The sequence below is a fragment of the Solanum dulcamara genome, chromosome 11 (assembly GCF_947179165.1).
Source record: "Solanum dulcamara chromosome 11, daSolDulc1.2, whole genome shotgun sequence".
In the NCBI taxonomy this organism is placed as follows: domain Eukaryota; kingdom Viridiplantae; phylum Streptophyta; class Magnoliopsida; order Solanales; family Solanaceae; genus Solanum; species Solanum dulcamara.
In genome coordinates, this window is record NC_077247.1 from 1,918,481 (window position 1) to 1,932,543 (window position 14,063).

General features: G+C 33.6%; 1 protein-coding gene across 2 annotated transcripts; it reads left to right on the top strand.

The window, feature by feature from the left end:
* The first annotated feature begins 10,695 nt into the window (after positions 1 to 10,695).
* On the top strand, positions 10,696 to 13,706 carry LOC129874985 (BTB/POZ domain-containing protein At3g19850-like). 2 transcript variants are annotated; one of them, XM_055950401.1, is made up of 4 exons: positions 10,696 to 11,025; positions 11,100 to 11,202; positions 11,302 to 12,185; positions 13,058 to 13,706. In XM_055950401.1, exons 1-4 carry the CDS (start codon positions 10,963 to 10,965, stop codon positions 13,514 to 13,516), a joined length of 1,509 nt encoding a protein of 502 aa, XP_055806376.1. In that variant the 5' UTR covers positions 10,696 to 10,962; the 3' UTR covers positions 13,517 to 13,706. The 2 variants fall into 2 exon arrangements, with proteins under 2 accessions (XP_055806376.1, XP_055806375.1); XM_055950400.1 differs by having other exon boundaries at positions 11,100 to 12,185.
* The last annotated feature ends 357 nt before the right edge of the window (positions 13,707 to 14,063 follow it).

Consider the following 14,063-nt stretch of genomic DNA (forward strand, 5'->3'; position numbering starts at 1 on the left):
TCTTACGGATTACTTTTACACGTTTGCCTCGTCGTCTCTTAAACCTATTTAACATGAAAGTAATACTAATAGGAGTTATTTCCTTACAACTTCCAACTCTACACCCAAGTACTCATAGGAGTTATTTCCTTATTCATTATCCTCGACTAGTTTGTTACTAGTTCCGAACCTACCAAAAATTGGGCAGCATCTCCCCTATAACTTCAACATCTCCGATATTTCAACTTGGCCACAATGTCAACAACCATACCAACAACAACAACCAGTAGCATATTTACAAGTAAATCACTTCAACCTTACACAATACAAGCTCCAAACAACTAGCTCCAAACTACGATACAAAAATAGAGTTTTTAATCTTTGTTTCGCAAATTCTTTAACCATACCAAACGGAGGGTCATGTGGCTGCAAACAGAAGAACCCACACCCTTTTTAAAATACTTTGAAGACCTGAAACATGCAACCCAACCAGCTGCACCCACAGCACCACAACGACAACCCACTACTCGACTTCGATTTAACGCTAGAGACATTAATTTAGTTTGTTTCTAACGCCAAGCATCCTTATGCAATTATTCCACTTCCAGCCTCATTTAAGACATTTAATATACCCCATAAAAACATCATAAACTTCAATTTGAAAGGAAAAGCCTTACCTTGTCCGAAACTCGCCAAAACTTACCTCGAAAGTTTCTTTAGCACGCCTAAAACTTTGTGGCTGTTTGATAACGTTTTGGGCTGCTCCAAACCATAAATGTTTATTAATAACACCTTCATAATATCGTGGTATACCCTAGGTAATTAATTTACGGAATGAAATCGGAGACTTGCCTTTTTTTCTCCTCCAAAACTGAAGCTCTCTCTTCTCTCTAGCTCAAGTTTCTCTTCTTTTTTCTTCTAGACTTTTCTTGAATTTTTTTGGATAAAAAGAAACTTAAAGGATAAGGATGACTAAAAAGTCTTCAAACATATCTATAAATAGTCCACCTTAAGGGGTGACATGTGTCAACCCCTAAGTGGTGATACGTGTCAAGCCCTTATAGGGCCAATGCATCACCCCCTCCACTTAAGGGCTGCCATGTGGCATATGGGGCCCACCCCTTGCTACAGATACTGCCACGTGTCACTCCCTCATGCTTCCATGTGGCAGTCTCTCATGGGCTTCCACATGTCTCTTTCTTTTCCTCCTCGTGGGTTCATAATCTTGTCTTTCTTTACGAACCTATGTAATACTTACTACGTAATATTGGTATGTACTCAAGTAGCTTAAATATGTAAGATTTTTAAATTGGTATCTTACGTAAGTAAGTCGAGTCCTACGACTCATTACTTGGCCTCCAATTCCTTCTGGATTCTCATAACCACATTTCCAATCTTCCCTTCTATGGGGTGTCATATTCTCCCTTCCTTAGAGTTGTTTGATGGCGTCATAGATTATCTGGCTCACATGACAACTTATAAGAAGCTTACGATCCTTTTAAGAAACTTAAGAAGCTTAAATAAAAACTTAAGCAGCTTAAGAGGTTCAAGAAACTTAAGAAGCTTAAGAAGCTTGAGAACCTTCCAAGAAACTCAAAAACCTCTCAAGATACAAAATTCTTTCAAGGTACAAAAGTACGGGGTGTAACAAAAGCTCCACAAATAAGAACACCTCTCTTCAACTTATAAGAACTCTCTTTTTTTTCTTTTTTTAAACAAATTTGTAATCTTGTAATATCAACAACAATTTTAAGGAGATTCAATACGGCTACAATTGAATAATCTGTGGATATCAAGATGAGTGATCTAAACAAGCCATTTTGGTATAATGGCAATCATTTCAAGAGATGGAAGGGTAAAGAACTTTTCTACTTAAGTTTTCTCAATATTTCATATGTGTTAACTCAGAAAAATCCTAATAAAGCTGGCATCCTCTCCATGGATAATGATGAAGTTATTTCTCATCAAGAGAAAGTAGAAAAGTACAATAATGATACCTACAAGTGTCGGTATTATAATTTTTATGATTATTATGATAGAACTTACTCTAGTGCAAAGAAAATATGGAAAGCATTGTAGAGTAAATATGATACCGAAGAAGCTGGAGTGAAAAAATATGCAGCTAGCCGATTTTTTTGTTTCCAAATTGTTGATGACAAATCAGTGATAGACCAAGCTCAAAATTTTAGAATGATCGTTGGAGAGCTCAGGTTCGAGGAAGTCAAAATTGGAGACAACCTCATTGTTTGTGGCATAATAGACAAACTTCCACCTTCATAGAAGGAGATTCAAAAAACTGTGTCACAAACAAAAGAAAACCTCTCTTGAAACTTTGGTAATGAAAATCCTCATGGAAGAGGAGGCAAGGGGCCAAGATGCACTTTTACAAAATGAAGAGAGCAACATCACAACGAAGGTAAATTTAGTTACTTCAAAAAATGCTACTCCTGAATCTAACAAAAATACCTCTTTGAAGCCTAAGAAGAAAAAGTTCAAGAAAAATAATGGTAGACTTCCACAAAAATAATGGTGAAAATAGCCATGTACAAAATCAACAAATTATGATAAAGGATCGTGCTTTGTCTGTGGCAAGAGTGGACATATTGCTCGATTTTGCAGATACAAAAATGTGGTCATACACCTCAAGCAAACGTTATCGAAGAGTCGTTTGTGGCAATGATTACAGACATAAACATGGTTGAGAATGTTGATAGATGGTGGGATGATTCTGGTGCAAACCATCATGTCTGTTGTAACAAAGATTGATTTAAAAAATATACTCCTTTTGAAGAGCCCAAAACCATCACACTCGGTGATTCTCATACTACTCAAGTGCTTGGAACAGAAGATGTCGAATTGTGTTTTACCTCTAAAAAGATATTAACTTTGAAAGATGTACTTATACTCCTTCTATGAGAAAAAACTTGATGTCTAGTTTTCTTCTTAACAAAGCATGTTTTAAACAAACTATTGAATCTAATCAATATGTAATTGTAAAAAAGGGTATTTTTATGGGAAAGGGATATGCCTGTGATGAGATGTTTAAACTGAATGTTGAAATAAATAAAGTTTCTACTTCTGTTTAAATGTTTTCTTCTACTAATTTTTGGCATGCTCGTTTGTGTCATATTAATGATCATTTTGTTGGAATCATGAGTAGTTTATGATTAATCCTAGTGATTAAAAAGAATTTTAAAAAGTGTGAAGCTTGTAGTAAAGACAAAATCACTAAAAGGCCTCATTTTCAAGTTGAAGAAACTGATTTATTAGAATTAGTTCACACTGATATTTGTGAACTTGGAGAAATTTTAACTCATGGAGGAAATAGATATTTTATCACTTTCATTGATGATATTTCTAACTTTACATATGTTTACTTGATGAAAAAGAAAAGTGATATTTTTAAAAAATTTAAAAAAAAATTCCATGAGGTTGAAAATCAGTTTGGAAAGAAAATAAAAAGAATTAGAAGTGATAGACACCGTGAATATGACTCGAATGAGTTTAATTCTTTTGTTAGATTATTGGGAATAATTTATGAAAATACTTCTCCTTATTCTCCTTCATCTAAGGGTGCAGCGGAAATAAAAATAGAACTTTGGTTGAATTAACTAATTCTATGCTTATTGAGTCAAATGCACCTTTAAATTTTTAGGGTGAAGCTATTTTGACTGCGCGTTATGTGTTAAATCGAGTACCTCATAAAAAGACTAAACTAACACCTTTTGAGTTGTGGAAAGGCCACAAGCCAAGTTTGGGATACCTAAGAGTTTGGGGTTGTCTAGCCTTTGTGAGGGTAATGGATTCCAAGGTTACAAAATTGGATAAGAAAGTTACTACTTGTGTTTTTCTTGGTTATGCTTTAAATAGTACAGCCTATAGATTTTTTAATCTTGAAGCTAATATTGTAATAGAATCAGGTGATGCTATTTTTTATGAAAATAATTTTTTTTTATTCTAAAAATAGTGGGGGTCAAAGGATTGAACAAAATATTTTATCACTACGTATTTCTTCTTTTTCTATTTTAAAAAATAAAGAAATTGATGATTTTGAGTTAAGAAGAAGTAAAAGAATTAGAGTAGAAAAAGATTTTGATCCTGATTTTTATGTTTTTAATGTTGGAGATGACCCTTTCACTCTACAAGAAGTTTTATCTTCACACGATTCTATTTTCTTGAAAGGGGCTGTAAATGATGAAATAGAATCACTAATTTCTAATAAAACTTGGAAGTTAGTCGATTTACCACCAGGTTGTAAAACAATTGGTTGCAAATGGATCTTACAAAAAAAGTTAAAACCGGTTGGATCTATCGATAAATATAAGGCTAGACTAGTTGCTAAAGGATTTAAGAAACTAGAAAGCCTAGATTTTTTTGATACTTTTTCTCCGGTTGCTAGAATTACATCCATTAGACTCTTAATTACTATGGCTGTAATTTTTGATTTGCATATTCATCAAATGGATTTAAGAACTGCTTTTTTCAATTGAGACCTTAATTAAGAAATTTATATGGAACAACCTGAGGGTTTTGTTGAAGCAAGACGAAACAGCAAAGTATGTAAATTTACTAAATTCCTATATGGATTGAAAAAGGCACCAAAGCAATGGCATGAAAAGTTTGATTCCTGCATGATTCAAAATAATTTTAAAACAAATGAGTGTAATAAGTGCATATATCATAAGTCTTGGAATAATACACATATTATTATTTATCTATATGTTGATGATTTATTGATCTTTGGCTCTAATATGAATGTTATTGATGATACTAAGAACATTCTTAGAAGCCATTTTGATATGAAAGAACTTGGCGAGACAAATTTTATTCTTGAAATAAAAATTATTAGAACATGTGATGGAATTTTCCTTGACCAGTCACATTATGTTGAGAAAATTTTGAAAAAACATAACTTTCTTGATTGCAAGCATGTTTTAACTCCTTTTGATTCATGTGTATACTTGTTTTCTGTTCAAAGTGAAAATAATGTAATAAATCAAAAGGAGTATGCTAGCTTAATTAGAAGTTTGAGATATGTGACTGATTGTACTAGGTCTGATATTGCATATGCAGTAGGAGTACTTAGCAGGTTTATAAGCAAGTTAGGTAATGAACATTGACATGCTATAACAAGAGTTAGGAGATATTTAATTGAAATAAAAACTTGTGGTTTGTTCTATAAAAAATATCCGGCTGTACTTGAAGGCTTTTCTAATGCAGATTGAAACACTCTAGCAGGTGATTCCTGTTCTACCACTAGATATATTTTGTTATATTTCGTATTTTTACATCTTGGACTATTCGTGAACATGGACATAAATTCAAGTACATTTAATTTCGAATTTTAAAATGACATGAATTGCTTGTAATGACAAGTTATATGGATAATATATGTGAAGTTAAACACAACTCAAGAAGGACCCTTGAGCCAATTCAAAGTGGAAGCCATCAAAAAGATTTTATTTTTTAAGTCACTTTTTTGGGTGATCTGACTTCGGGAGGTTATAACCCCTTTGGAATTTGAGAATTTGGGAAAACTCTCAAAAAGAAAGTTATAGATAATTTAAATATATTTCCAATTATAGGTCGTAGGTTAGAATGTGATATCAGGATAAGAAGATATGGACTTTTTAAGTATGACAGGCCAAAATGAATAGTGGATTTGGCCCAACTCGATTCCAACTTGGGTCAGACCCAATACCCACGTCATTAAATCAAATTTTTAGCTTTTCCTTTATCTTTTAGACCAAAAAATGTCTAGAAATTTCCAGAGAGAGTGAGAGAGGAGAACCCTAGAGAGAAACACCAAAATTGACCACAATTTAAGCCCCGAATCTCAAAGCTCATGAAGAGAAAAGTATTGTACGTCGCGTTGCCTTCAATTTGAACTAAAAATAAGCTAAGAAGGAGAAGTATTAATGTATTTTATGCATACTTGAGGTAATATTAAAGTACAATTTTCATTTTTAACAAGTTTATTTAGAGTTTTAATGGATTAGAATAGAGAAAATAGCGTTATAAACTCGTTTGGTGATTTGTTGAGACTTATGGGTTAAGGGGTTGTGTTAGGTGGATTAAATAGATGAAATTAGCTTAGTGATGATGTATAATAATGCTTGATATTGTTTTGATGTTGTTGATGAGTTGTTGTTCTTGAATTTGGAGGAATAAGGTGTATGGAGATTGTAAGTGTTCAAATCCATCTTTGGGATTGCGTAGCTAGTAGTAATTCTTGAATATCTCATTGTGTAGACCTTTGATTTTAGAAAATAAATATATTTTGGAAATCTAATACATGTACCTACATCTCTTATGTTATGTTGGAGTCTATATCTATTGTTATTATGTCGAAAAAAGAGGATGAATCATAAGACAAGTTCTGTCCAGACTCTTGATTGAAAAATCTCTCATGTATAACTGTTAGTGTTTTGATGATATCTTTTTGTAAAAAATGAGTTTTGAATTGATTTCTATTGGATTAAAAACTTCAGACAGAGATCTAAAAGTTTCATCAAGGTCATCAAGTCCAGTTTTGCCTTTTTTAATTTCAAAATTTAGATACAACTTAAGATACTCGGCTTTCCGAACTAACTATTTTGGTAATATAATTCAGGTGGCAACATTCTAGGCTTATTGTCAATAATAAATCTTGTTTTATGTCAATATTTTGGATTGTTGATATTACTTGATGATTATATGGTTGGTTTGGAAGTGGAGAAAGTGAGCGGTATAGGAGAGGTGCTGTCCAATGTTTTTAAGAAATAACCTACTACCGATAGAGTATGTTTTATTCCTGTCCATAGCTTAACCATAGTGCTTAACGTTTTAACATAGGTTGAGACAATATTGGACAACATATACGTATAAATTCTAAAGGTATGTAAAGCTAACCTTTCTTTCTTTTGGCATGATCCATATGAAACAAACGAAAGACGCATGCTTAAATTCCAAAGAAACTCTCATTCGTAGATACTCTCGGATGGCTAACATCCTTGATTTCTAGAATTTATATCGTTATGTCTTGACTCATGTGTATGATTCTAGCCATCCTAGTTGGTATAACTCATGTTGTGGTATAATTTATATTTTAGTATAATCCATAATTGGTGTAATTCATAATGACAATGAAAGAGTACTTGGAATGACTATTGTCTTGGTTTTCAAATGATTGGTTCTTTTGCTTATTCCATTAAGTCTCCGGTAATGATCAAATTACACAAGGTTGCTAATGATACCCTATTCGTGCATATTATTATTGTATTATCCATTGAGTCCTACGATAGGATGGATATGTTATCATGTATAAATTCCACTACATTATTCACCGAATCCCTTACTAGAGGGTCGGGTACGTGATATGATAAAATGATGTCATGATGATATGATGATATGATGATATGATGATATGATTATGACACTGAGTCCCATAATGGGTTGGATACGGTATAAGTATATACTACATTCACCGAGCCCCTTGCTAAAGGGCCGGGTATGATATATATATATATACATATGGCGATATAACGATATAATTGTGACACCAAGTCCCATAATGGGCAGGGTACGTTATATGATGATGATATGCATGACTTCATTTCATAAGACGCAGGTACAGTGATTTATTGATTATGATACTTGTCTCCTAAATTTTTATTTCAGATGTAATCTCCTTTATGGTATTTTATACTTTATATACTCGGTACATATTTCGTACTGACCCACCTCTCTTCAGAGGGTTGCATTTCATACCCGCAGGTACAGATATTCATTTCGGGAATGCACCATCTTAGGATTTCCACTTAGTGATTTTGGAAGTGCTCCATTGTCTTGGAGCCTAGACTTTTGGTATAGATCTTTTGACGTATATATATATATATATGTTTATCTAAGGGTACGGTGGGGTCCTGTCCCATCATATGTTACTGTTGGTATTCTTAGAGGTCTGTAGACATCTATGTGAGTTGCATATAGACGTTGTCTAGCTATGTTAACGACTTATGTTTTGGGATGTTTTGCATTCGTGGTGGCAGCCTTTTCAGCTTGCGTATGTATATGCATTTTTGGAATATGGTTGACTCCAAGGAGATAGGTGGATTTGGGGTATTTATATATATGTGACAGTTTTGAGATGACATTCCATCTGTATAAGTCCCATATATCGTTTAATTGTTGATTGATTATAAATGACAGATATGTATATGAATGTCCAGTTCGGGCACAAGTCACGACCCACGGGATTGGGTCATGACATATTTTTACATTGGGTGATGGTACTGTTTGTTGAAAATCAAAAAAGCAAACTATTAAATCTAACTCTACCATGGAGGCTGAACTAATTGCTTTAGCTTCAGCTAGTGAAGAAGCGAATTGGTTAAGATATTTATTATTTCAAATACCTTATTTTGAAAAACCAATTCCTCAATTTTTAATTCATTGTGATAGCACTGCAGCAATTGGTAGAGTTCAAAATCGTTATTATAACGGTAAATTCAGACCTATAAGGAGGAAACACAGTAATATAAAATCGTATTTGATAAGTGATACCATTAATGTTGATTATGTCAAATCTTGTGAAAATCTTCCAGATCCCCTTAATAAGATCGTAACAAGAGAAAAGGTCTGGAGCACATCGAAGGGGATGGGATTGAAGCCTATAAATTCATGAGTCATATATGAGGAAACCTAATCTAGAGACTAGAGATCCTATAACTAGGTTCAATGGGAAAAATGAATCATATGATGACTTGTTGTGGAAAAAAATGCACTATTTTTTATTCCATCCCTATGATGTAAGTGCATTGTTTCCTGTAATGAATTGTGGAGGTTGAGTTTAAAAAACTCTTAATAAAAATCTGTAGCCCGTATGGATGGACTGTTAAACTTACAAGAGCACTTTAGAAAGATTTCACCTATGTGAGTGTGGAAGTAGGTCGCTTTCTTTAAGAATTAGGCTTATTCTCAAAAGCACTCATAAAATCGAGATAGCACAAGACCGTAATGCGTTGTCTTATAAAGCTCGTGACAGCACCTTGATTACTATGTGTGAGCAGTAATATTTTATGTTCCTTAAGCAGTCGTAGTTCAAGAATGAGACCATTACGACTCTGGAGTAAATGTTATTGTTTCACTAAGTGGAGGTTCAATGTAGAGCACACCTTTATTATGTATAATAGTCATCCTTCACCTGATAAACTCTCTTATATAATATTAAATTGATTAGGGAATTGTTAGTTTTAGCATTTTAATATCGATATTTAGTGATATTAATTTGCATAAGTGGGATATGTTATAATTCTCTCTTTAGTGCATAAAAATGCCTTTCATTATCATCTTTAGTTAGTGCAAGATTATTCATTCTGTTATGTATTTGTAACCTAATTATCACTAATAAGTGGTGCACTAAACCATAATGGTGCACTAAATGATAATGATGACATTCCATTATTTTTTCGTCTTTGAATGATTTCCTATCCTATAAATAGAGAGGTCTTCTTTGTTTTGAAATAAGATAAGATTAAGTGCATTAAGTTTGTTAAAAAAAGAGAAAAAATAAGAGAGTTCTTATAAGTTGAAGGGAGGTGTTCTTACTTGTAGAGTTTTAAACTCAACTCTTGTCCAAATTTTGTTGAGTTACATTTTGTGATAAGGCTGTTGTATCCTGGAGGGGACAAGTCAAGAGGACTATTGCTAGACTGGTGAAAAGATTTGCTGCAGTAGGCTTAAATCTCCTTAAAAAGAACGAGATATCCGCGCTTCAGCCAAGAAGTGAATTTATTTTTTTCATTTTTTAATTGTAATTTGTAATCTTGTAATATCGACAACAATAGTCTAACGGTGTAATAGTCTATTCTCTTTCGTCCGTATTAACTGGGTTTTAGCATCTTGGACGTACCTTTTAAAAATTCTACTTATTTTTGTAAAGTACCCGGTATTTTTACCAACTTATCCTTATTCAAATGCTTTAAAAAAGTAGTTATTTAATAGTTTTTTGATTATGTAAAATTCTATTTAGTTAAATAAGATTAAATTTAGAAGAAAACAATTACTACTTTTTTTTAATTATGTGAAGCATTATTTATTTTTTATCTAAATGGAAAAAAAAACAATAACTTAATAGGACAGAAGAATATACTACGTTGAAACTAATAGCAAAACTCGTAGAATTTTAATTTACGCATAAGCTAAGTAACTAGACACAAAATTTGAAAAGCAAACGATTAACTTGTGATGAACAATTATAATTTTAAGTACTTTTTAAAAAAAGTTAATGACATGCGTTACATTATTGGTACGTCACATAGGCTTATATTGGGTAAGAAAATGGTCAAGCTTAAAAGAGATATATAAAAGATAACACTCACAAATATACTTTTTTGAGTTCCTCCATCTCAATTTAAGTGTTATGTATCTTTTTATTTTTAATAAATTTTTCAATTTAATATTCTATGTGACAAATTTGATATCACAAAATTATTTTTAATTTAAAATAACAAAATTTAAATATTTTGATTTATTTGTTGAACTCTGCAATCCTTGTCCAATGAATCTATTCTTCTCTTCTACTAGGTGTTTGAGTTAAACTAAGACACGGATGAGGAAGTAGGATAAAAGGTTACCGGTCAAAAATTGGCGAACAAGCAGGGAGACAAATTATGTGTTAAGCCTATATAAAAAGACAAATAAATATATAAAGTGTTAAACAAATCGACAAACCTAACAAAATTTTAAAAACAAAAGCAGTAGGGACAGTGAAATCATTTTTTTTTTTTAATTACTCCAATGAATTGGTCTGTCGTACCATTTGGTGCTTTAAAATACAGAGAAGTTAACTCGTGATTCCCCTAATAACCCCACCCCCACATAGGGGATAAAACTATATACACAATGTATAGGCTAAATTGAATTGTTTCAGTGAGAGAGACTTGTCATTTGCCAGCTTTGGACCTTGTTGCTTTTCATTCATTCAATGCAAAGAAAGAAGCCATGCTAGACCTTTGTGATCTGCAAATCCATGTGAATGGCCAACAAACATTCTTTCTGCACCAGGTATATTAAATTAAAATCTCCTTCTTTTTTAAAGCCAAATCAATCTTGAAAACTAAGTTTTTCCTATTGTGCAGAAAGTATTATCAAGATTCTGCGGGAAGTTGAGGAAGATAATAAAGGAAGAAAAACGGAAAAGTCGGATAAGGATATCAGGAATAGATATTGATGATTTCCCAGGTGGGCCTCAAGATTTTGAATTGATTTCCAGATTCTGTTACAATAATGGCAGTATCACAATTACTGTCTCAAATGTGTCAATCCTCCATTGCTGTGCAGTATCTCTTGGGATGACTTCTTCATTCAATCTCTTGCATCAAACTGAGACATTTCTTGAAGGATTGTTTAATTGGTCGTGGAAAGATATTCTCACATCCCTCAAAGCTTGTGAAACTTTCTTCTCATTTGCACATTCTTGTGGACTCATTCAGAAGCTCATCAATTCACTTCTTGCAAAGATTGCTCAGAATTCTGATGTCGGTCTCCTCTTTGCTTCCTCTTCCTCTTCTCCAGATGCGCGAACCCCTTCTTCATCATCTTCTTCTTCTTCAACAAATAAATTAGCTTGGTGGTTTGAGGATATGACCATTTTATCCCCAAGTACAATAGAGCAGTTTCTCAAGACTTTAGGAGCTTTTGGGAGTGATAACAACAATTTAGTCCTAACAAGATTTGTGCTTCATTACTTGAAGACAGCAGCCCATTGTAAAGGTATTAATAAGATATCATCATACACTGGTCTAGCAGATACAGCAGTTCATGGGGTGGTTTTGATGGGAAAGACAGCATTTTCTTGCAGAAGCTTGTTTTGGGTATTGAGAATTGTTTCTGTGTTTGGGCTTGGCAGAGAGTGCAGGTGTAGATTAGAGAAATTGATAGGGGGATTACTTGATCAAGCAACCTTAGATGATCTACTAATATGTGGGAATAATGGGGGTGCTTATGATGTTAATATTGTGGTGAGATTAATTAGATTGTTCGTTCGTCGGGACTCCAAAATTGGAATGACGAAAGTTGGAAGGTTAATAGATAAGTACTTGAGAGAGATAGCACCTGACCAAAGCCTTAAAATCTCAAAGTTCCTTGGGGTAGCAGAGAGCCTACCAGATTATGCAAGGGATACCTATGATGGGGTCTACAGAGCCATTGATATCTATCTTGAGGTCATTTCTCTCTTTCCTCCACTTGTTCATTTTCATAAATACAACTACACTTTTACTTTTTTCGATTCCTTTTTCAGACAAAAATCAAAGTTTGCATTATTGAACATTCAACAGAGAGTCCCACAAAGTAGTAGTAGAATCTTTATTGCCTAGTATAATTTCTCTGTATTGCTTTGCTGGATTTTCGTGAAACTCAGACCACAAAGTAGTTTAGTACTTTCTACTTTCTATTTTCTTTTCTTTTCTTTTTCTTTTTGGAGGGTAAAAAGGGGATGCTTGACATAGTCTAATCAAAGAAAACATCAATATTGTTGAAATTGTTTCAGCATTTTTTACAGTTTCCATTATTGGAGTTATGCTTCATTATATTATTTGATAGAAGAAACGATCTAGTAGGTAAATGGAAGGAGAAGGACTGAAGTGGTAGGGTCACTGTAGGAACTTGTGAATTCATTCATCACAACATTATGAGTTGGTGGGACAAACAACACCTAATACTAGTTGCTCTATCATTCTTTGTACTACTCTCCCTAGCCCTCCCTCAGTGGAAGTAATAGAACCAGATGTCATGGGGCAATGGGGCGAATATGAAGTAATGGGTTTCGGATACTTGATGATTACTACTAGAGACAGAGCTAAAAGGTATTAAAGTAGGATCCCTTTCAGCAGCTATACTCTTTCATTTGGATATATTGATGGATACAAAACTTGCAATTTATGTATATCTGAGCACATTTCATTTACCCGTGACTATCTAAATATAGTCAAACATAGGCGCGCGCTCTCTCTATATATATATAAATGACAAGACTGACACAGGCACACTTGCTTTATATATTGGTTGCAATTAAAAATAACTCAAATACTTGCAGTCTCATCCAACCCTTCCTTTAGAAGAAAGATCAAGACTATGCAGATGTCTCAACTATGACAAGCTAAGCCTCGAAGCATGCAAAGACCTAGCCAAAAACCCCAGAATCCCACCAAGAATTGCCGTTCACGCACTTGCTTCTCAGGGTTCAAGTCAGAATTTTTTCAAGGAAAAAGATGCAAAAAACAAGACAAGCATCAGTAAAAATCATCAGATGGTTGTGTACAAGAAACATGAAAGTGACATGAGCTCTGGTGCAAGTGATCATCGTAATGATCAAAGCACGGATGAAGAATATGCAGAGAGTGAGCATATGAGACTAAATCTGCAAAGAATGCAATGGAAAGTTGTGGAATTGGAGAAAGTTTGTAGGGAGATGAAAGGCCAAATGTCAAGAATGGTCAAAACAGGGGCAATGGCTCCTCCTCCTCACTCTAGAGCTTTACCTAGGCTTTGCTGAATTCAATTCTTAACACACACACAAAAAGAAAGAAAAAAAAAAGATCGATATATATATTGATAATTTATATGTGGCTTTCTTTTTTCCATTTGTATGTTGAAAAAGCACGTATTGTTAATTTCATATTACAAACTATGTACCTATAGTTTTCTATGCATTCCAATTCCAATTTCTGCATTTCTGTAACTATTTTATGACTTAATTTCCCCCTCTTTTTAGTAGATATATTAGCGCGCGAACAAAGGAAAGAAACTAGGAAATTTGGCAGAGATGGTAAAGTAAGATTTTAGATGACATATGTAGTGAATGGCCTCAGTGATAAACAAGATGCAACAAGCGAGGTTGAGATAGTTTAATTATGTAAAGAAGAGGAGCATAGATGTTCCAGTAAGGAGATGCAAGAGGTTGACAATGATAAGTCTAAGGAGACCAGGTAGAGGTAGACTGAAGAAGAATTGGGGAGGTGTGATTAAACATGAAATGACACTTCTTCAGCTCATCGATAATCCTAAATAGGAAAGCATGAAGGTCGAGGATTAAGTTATAG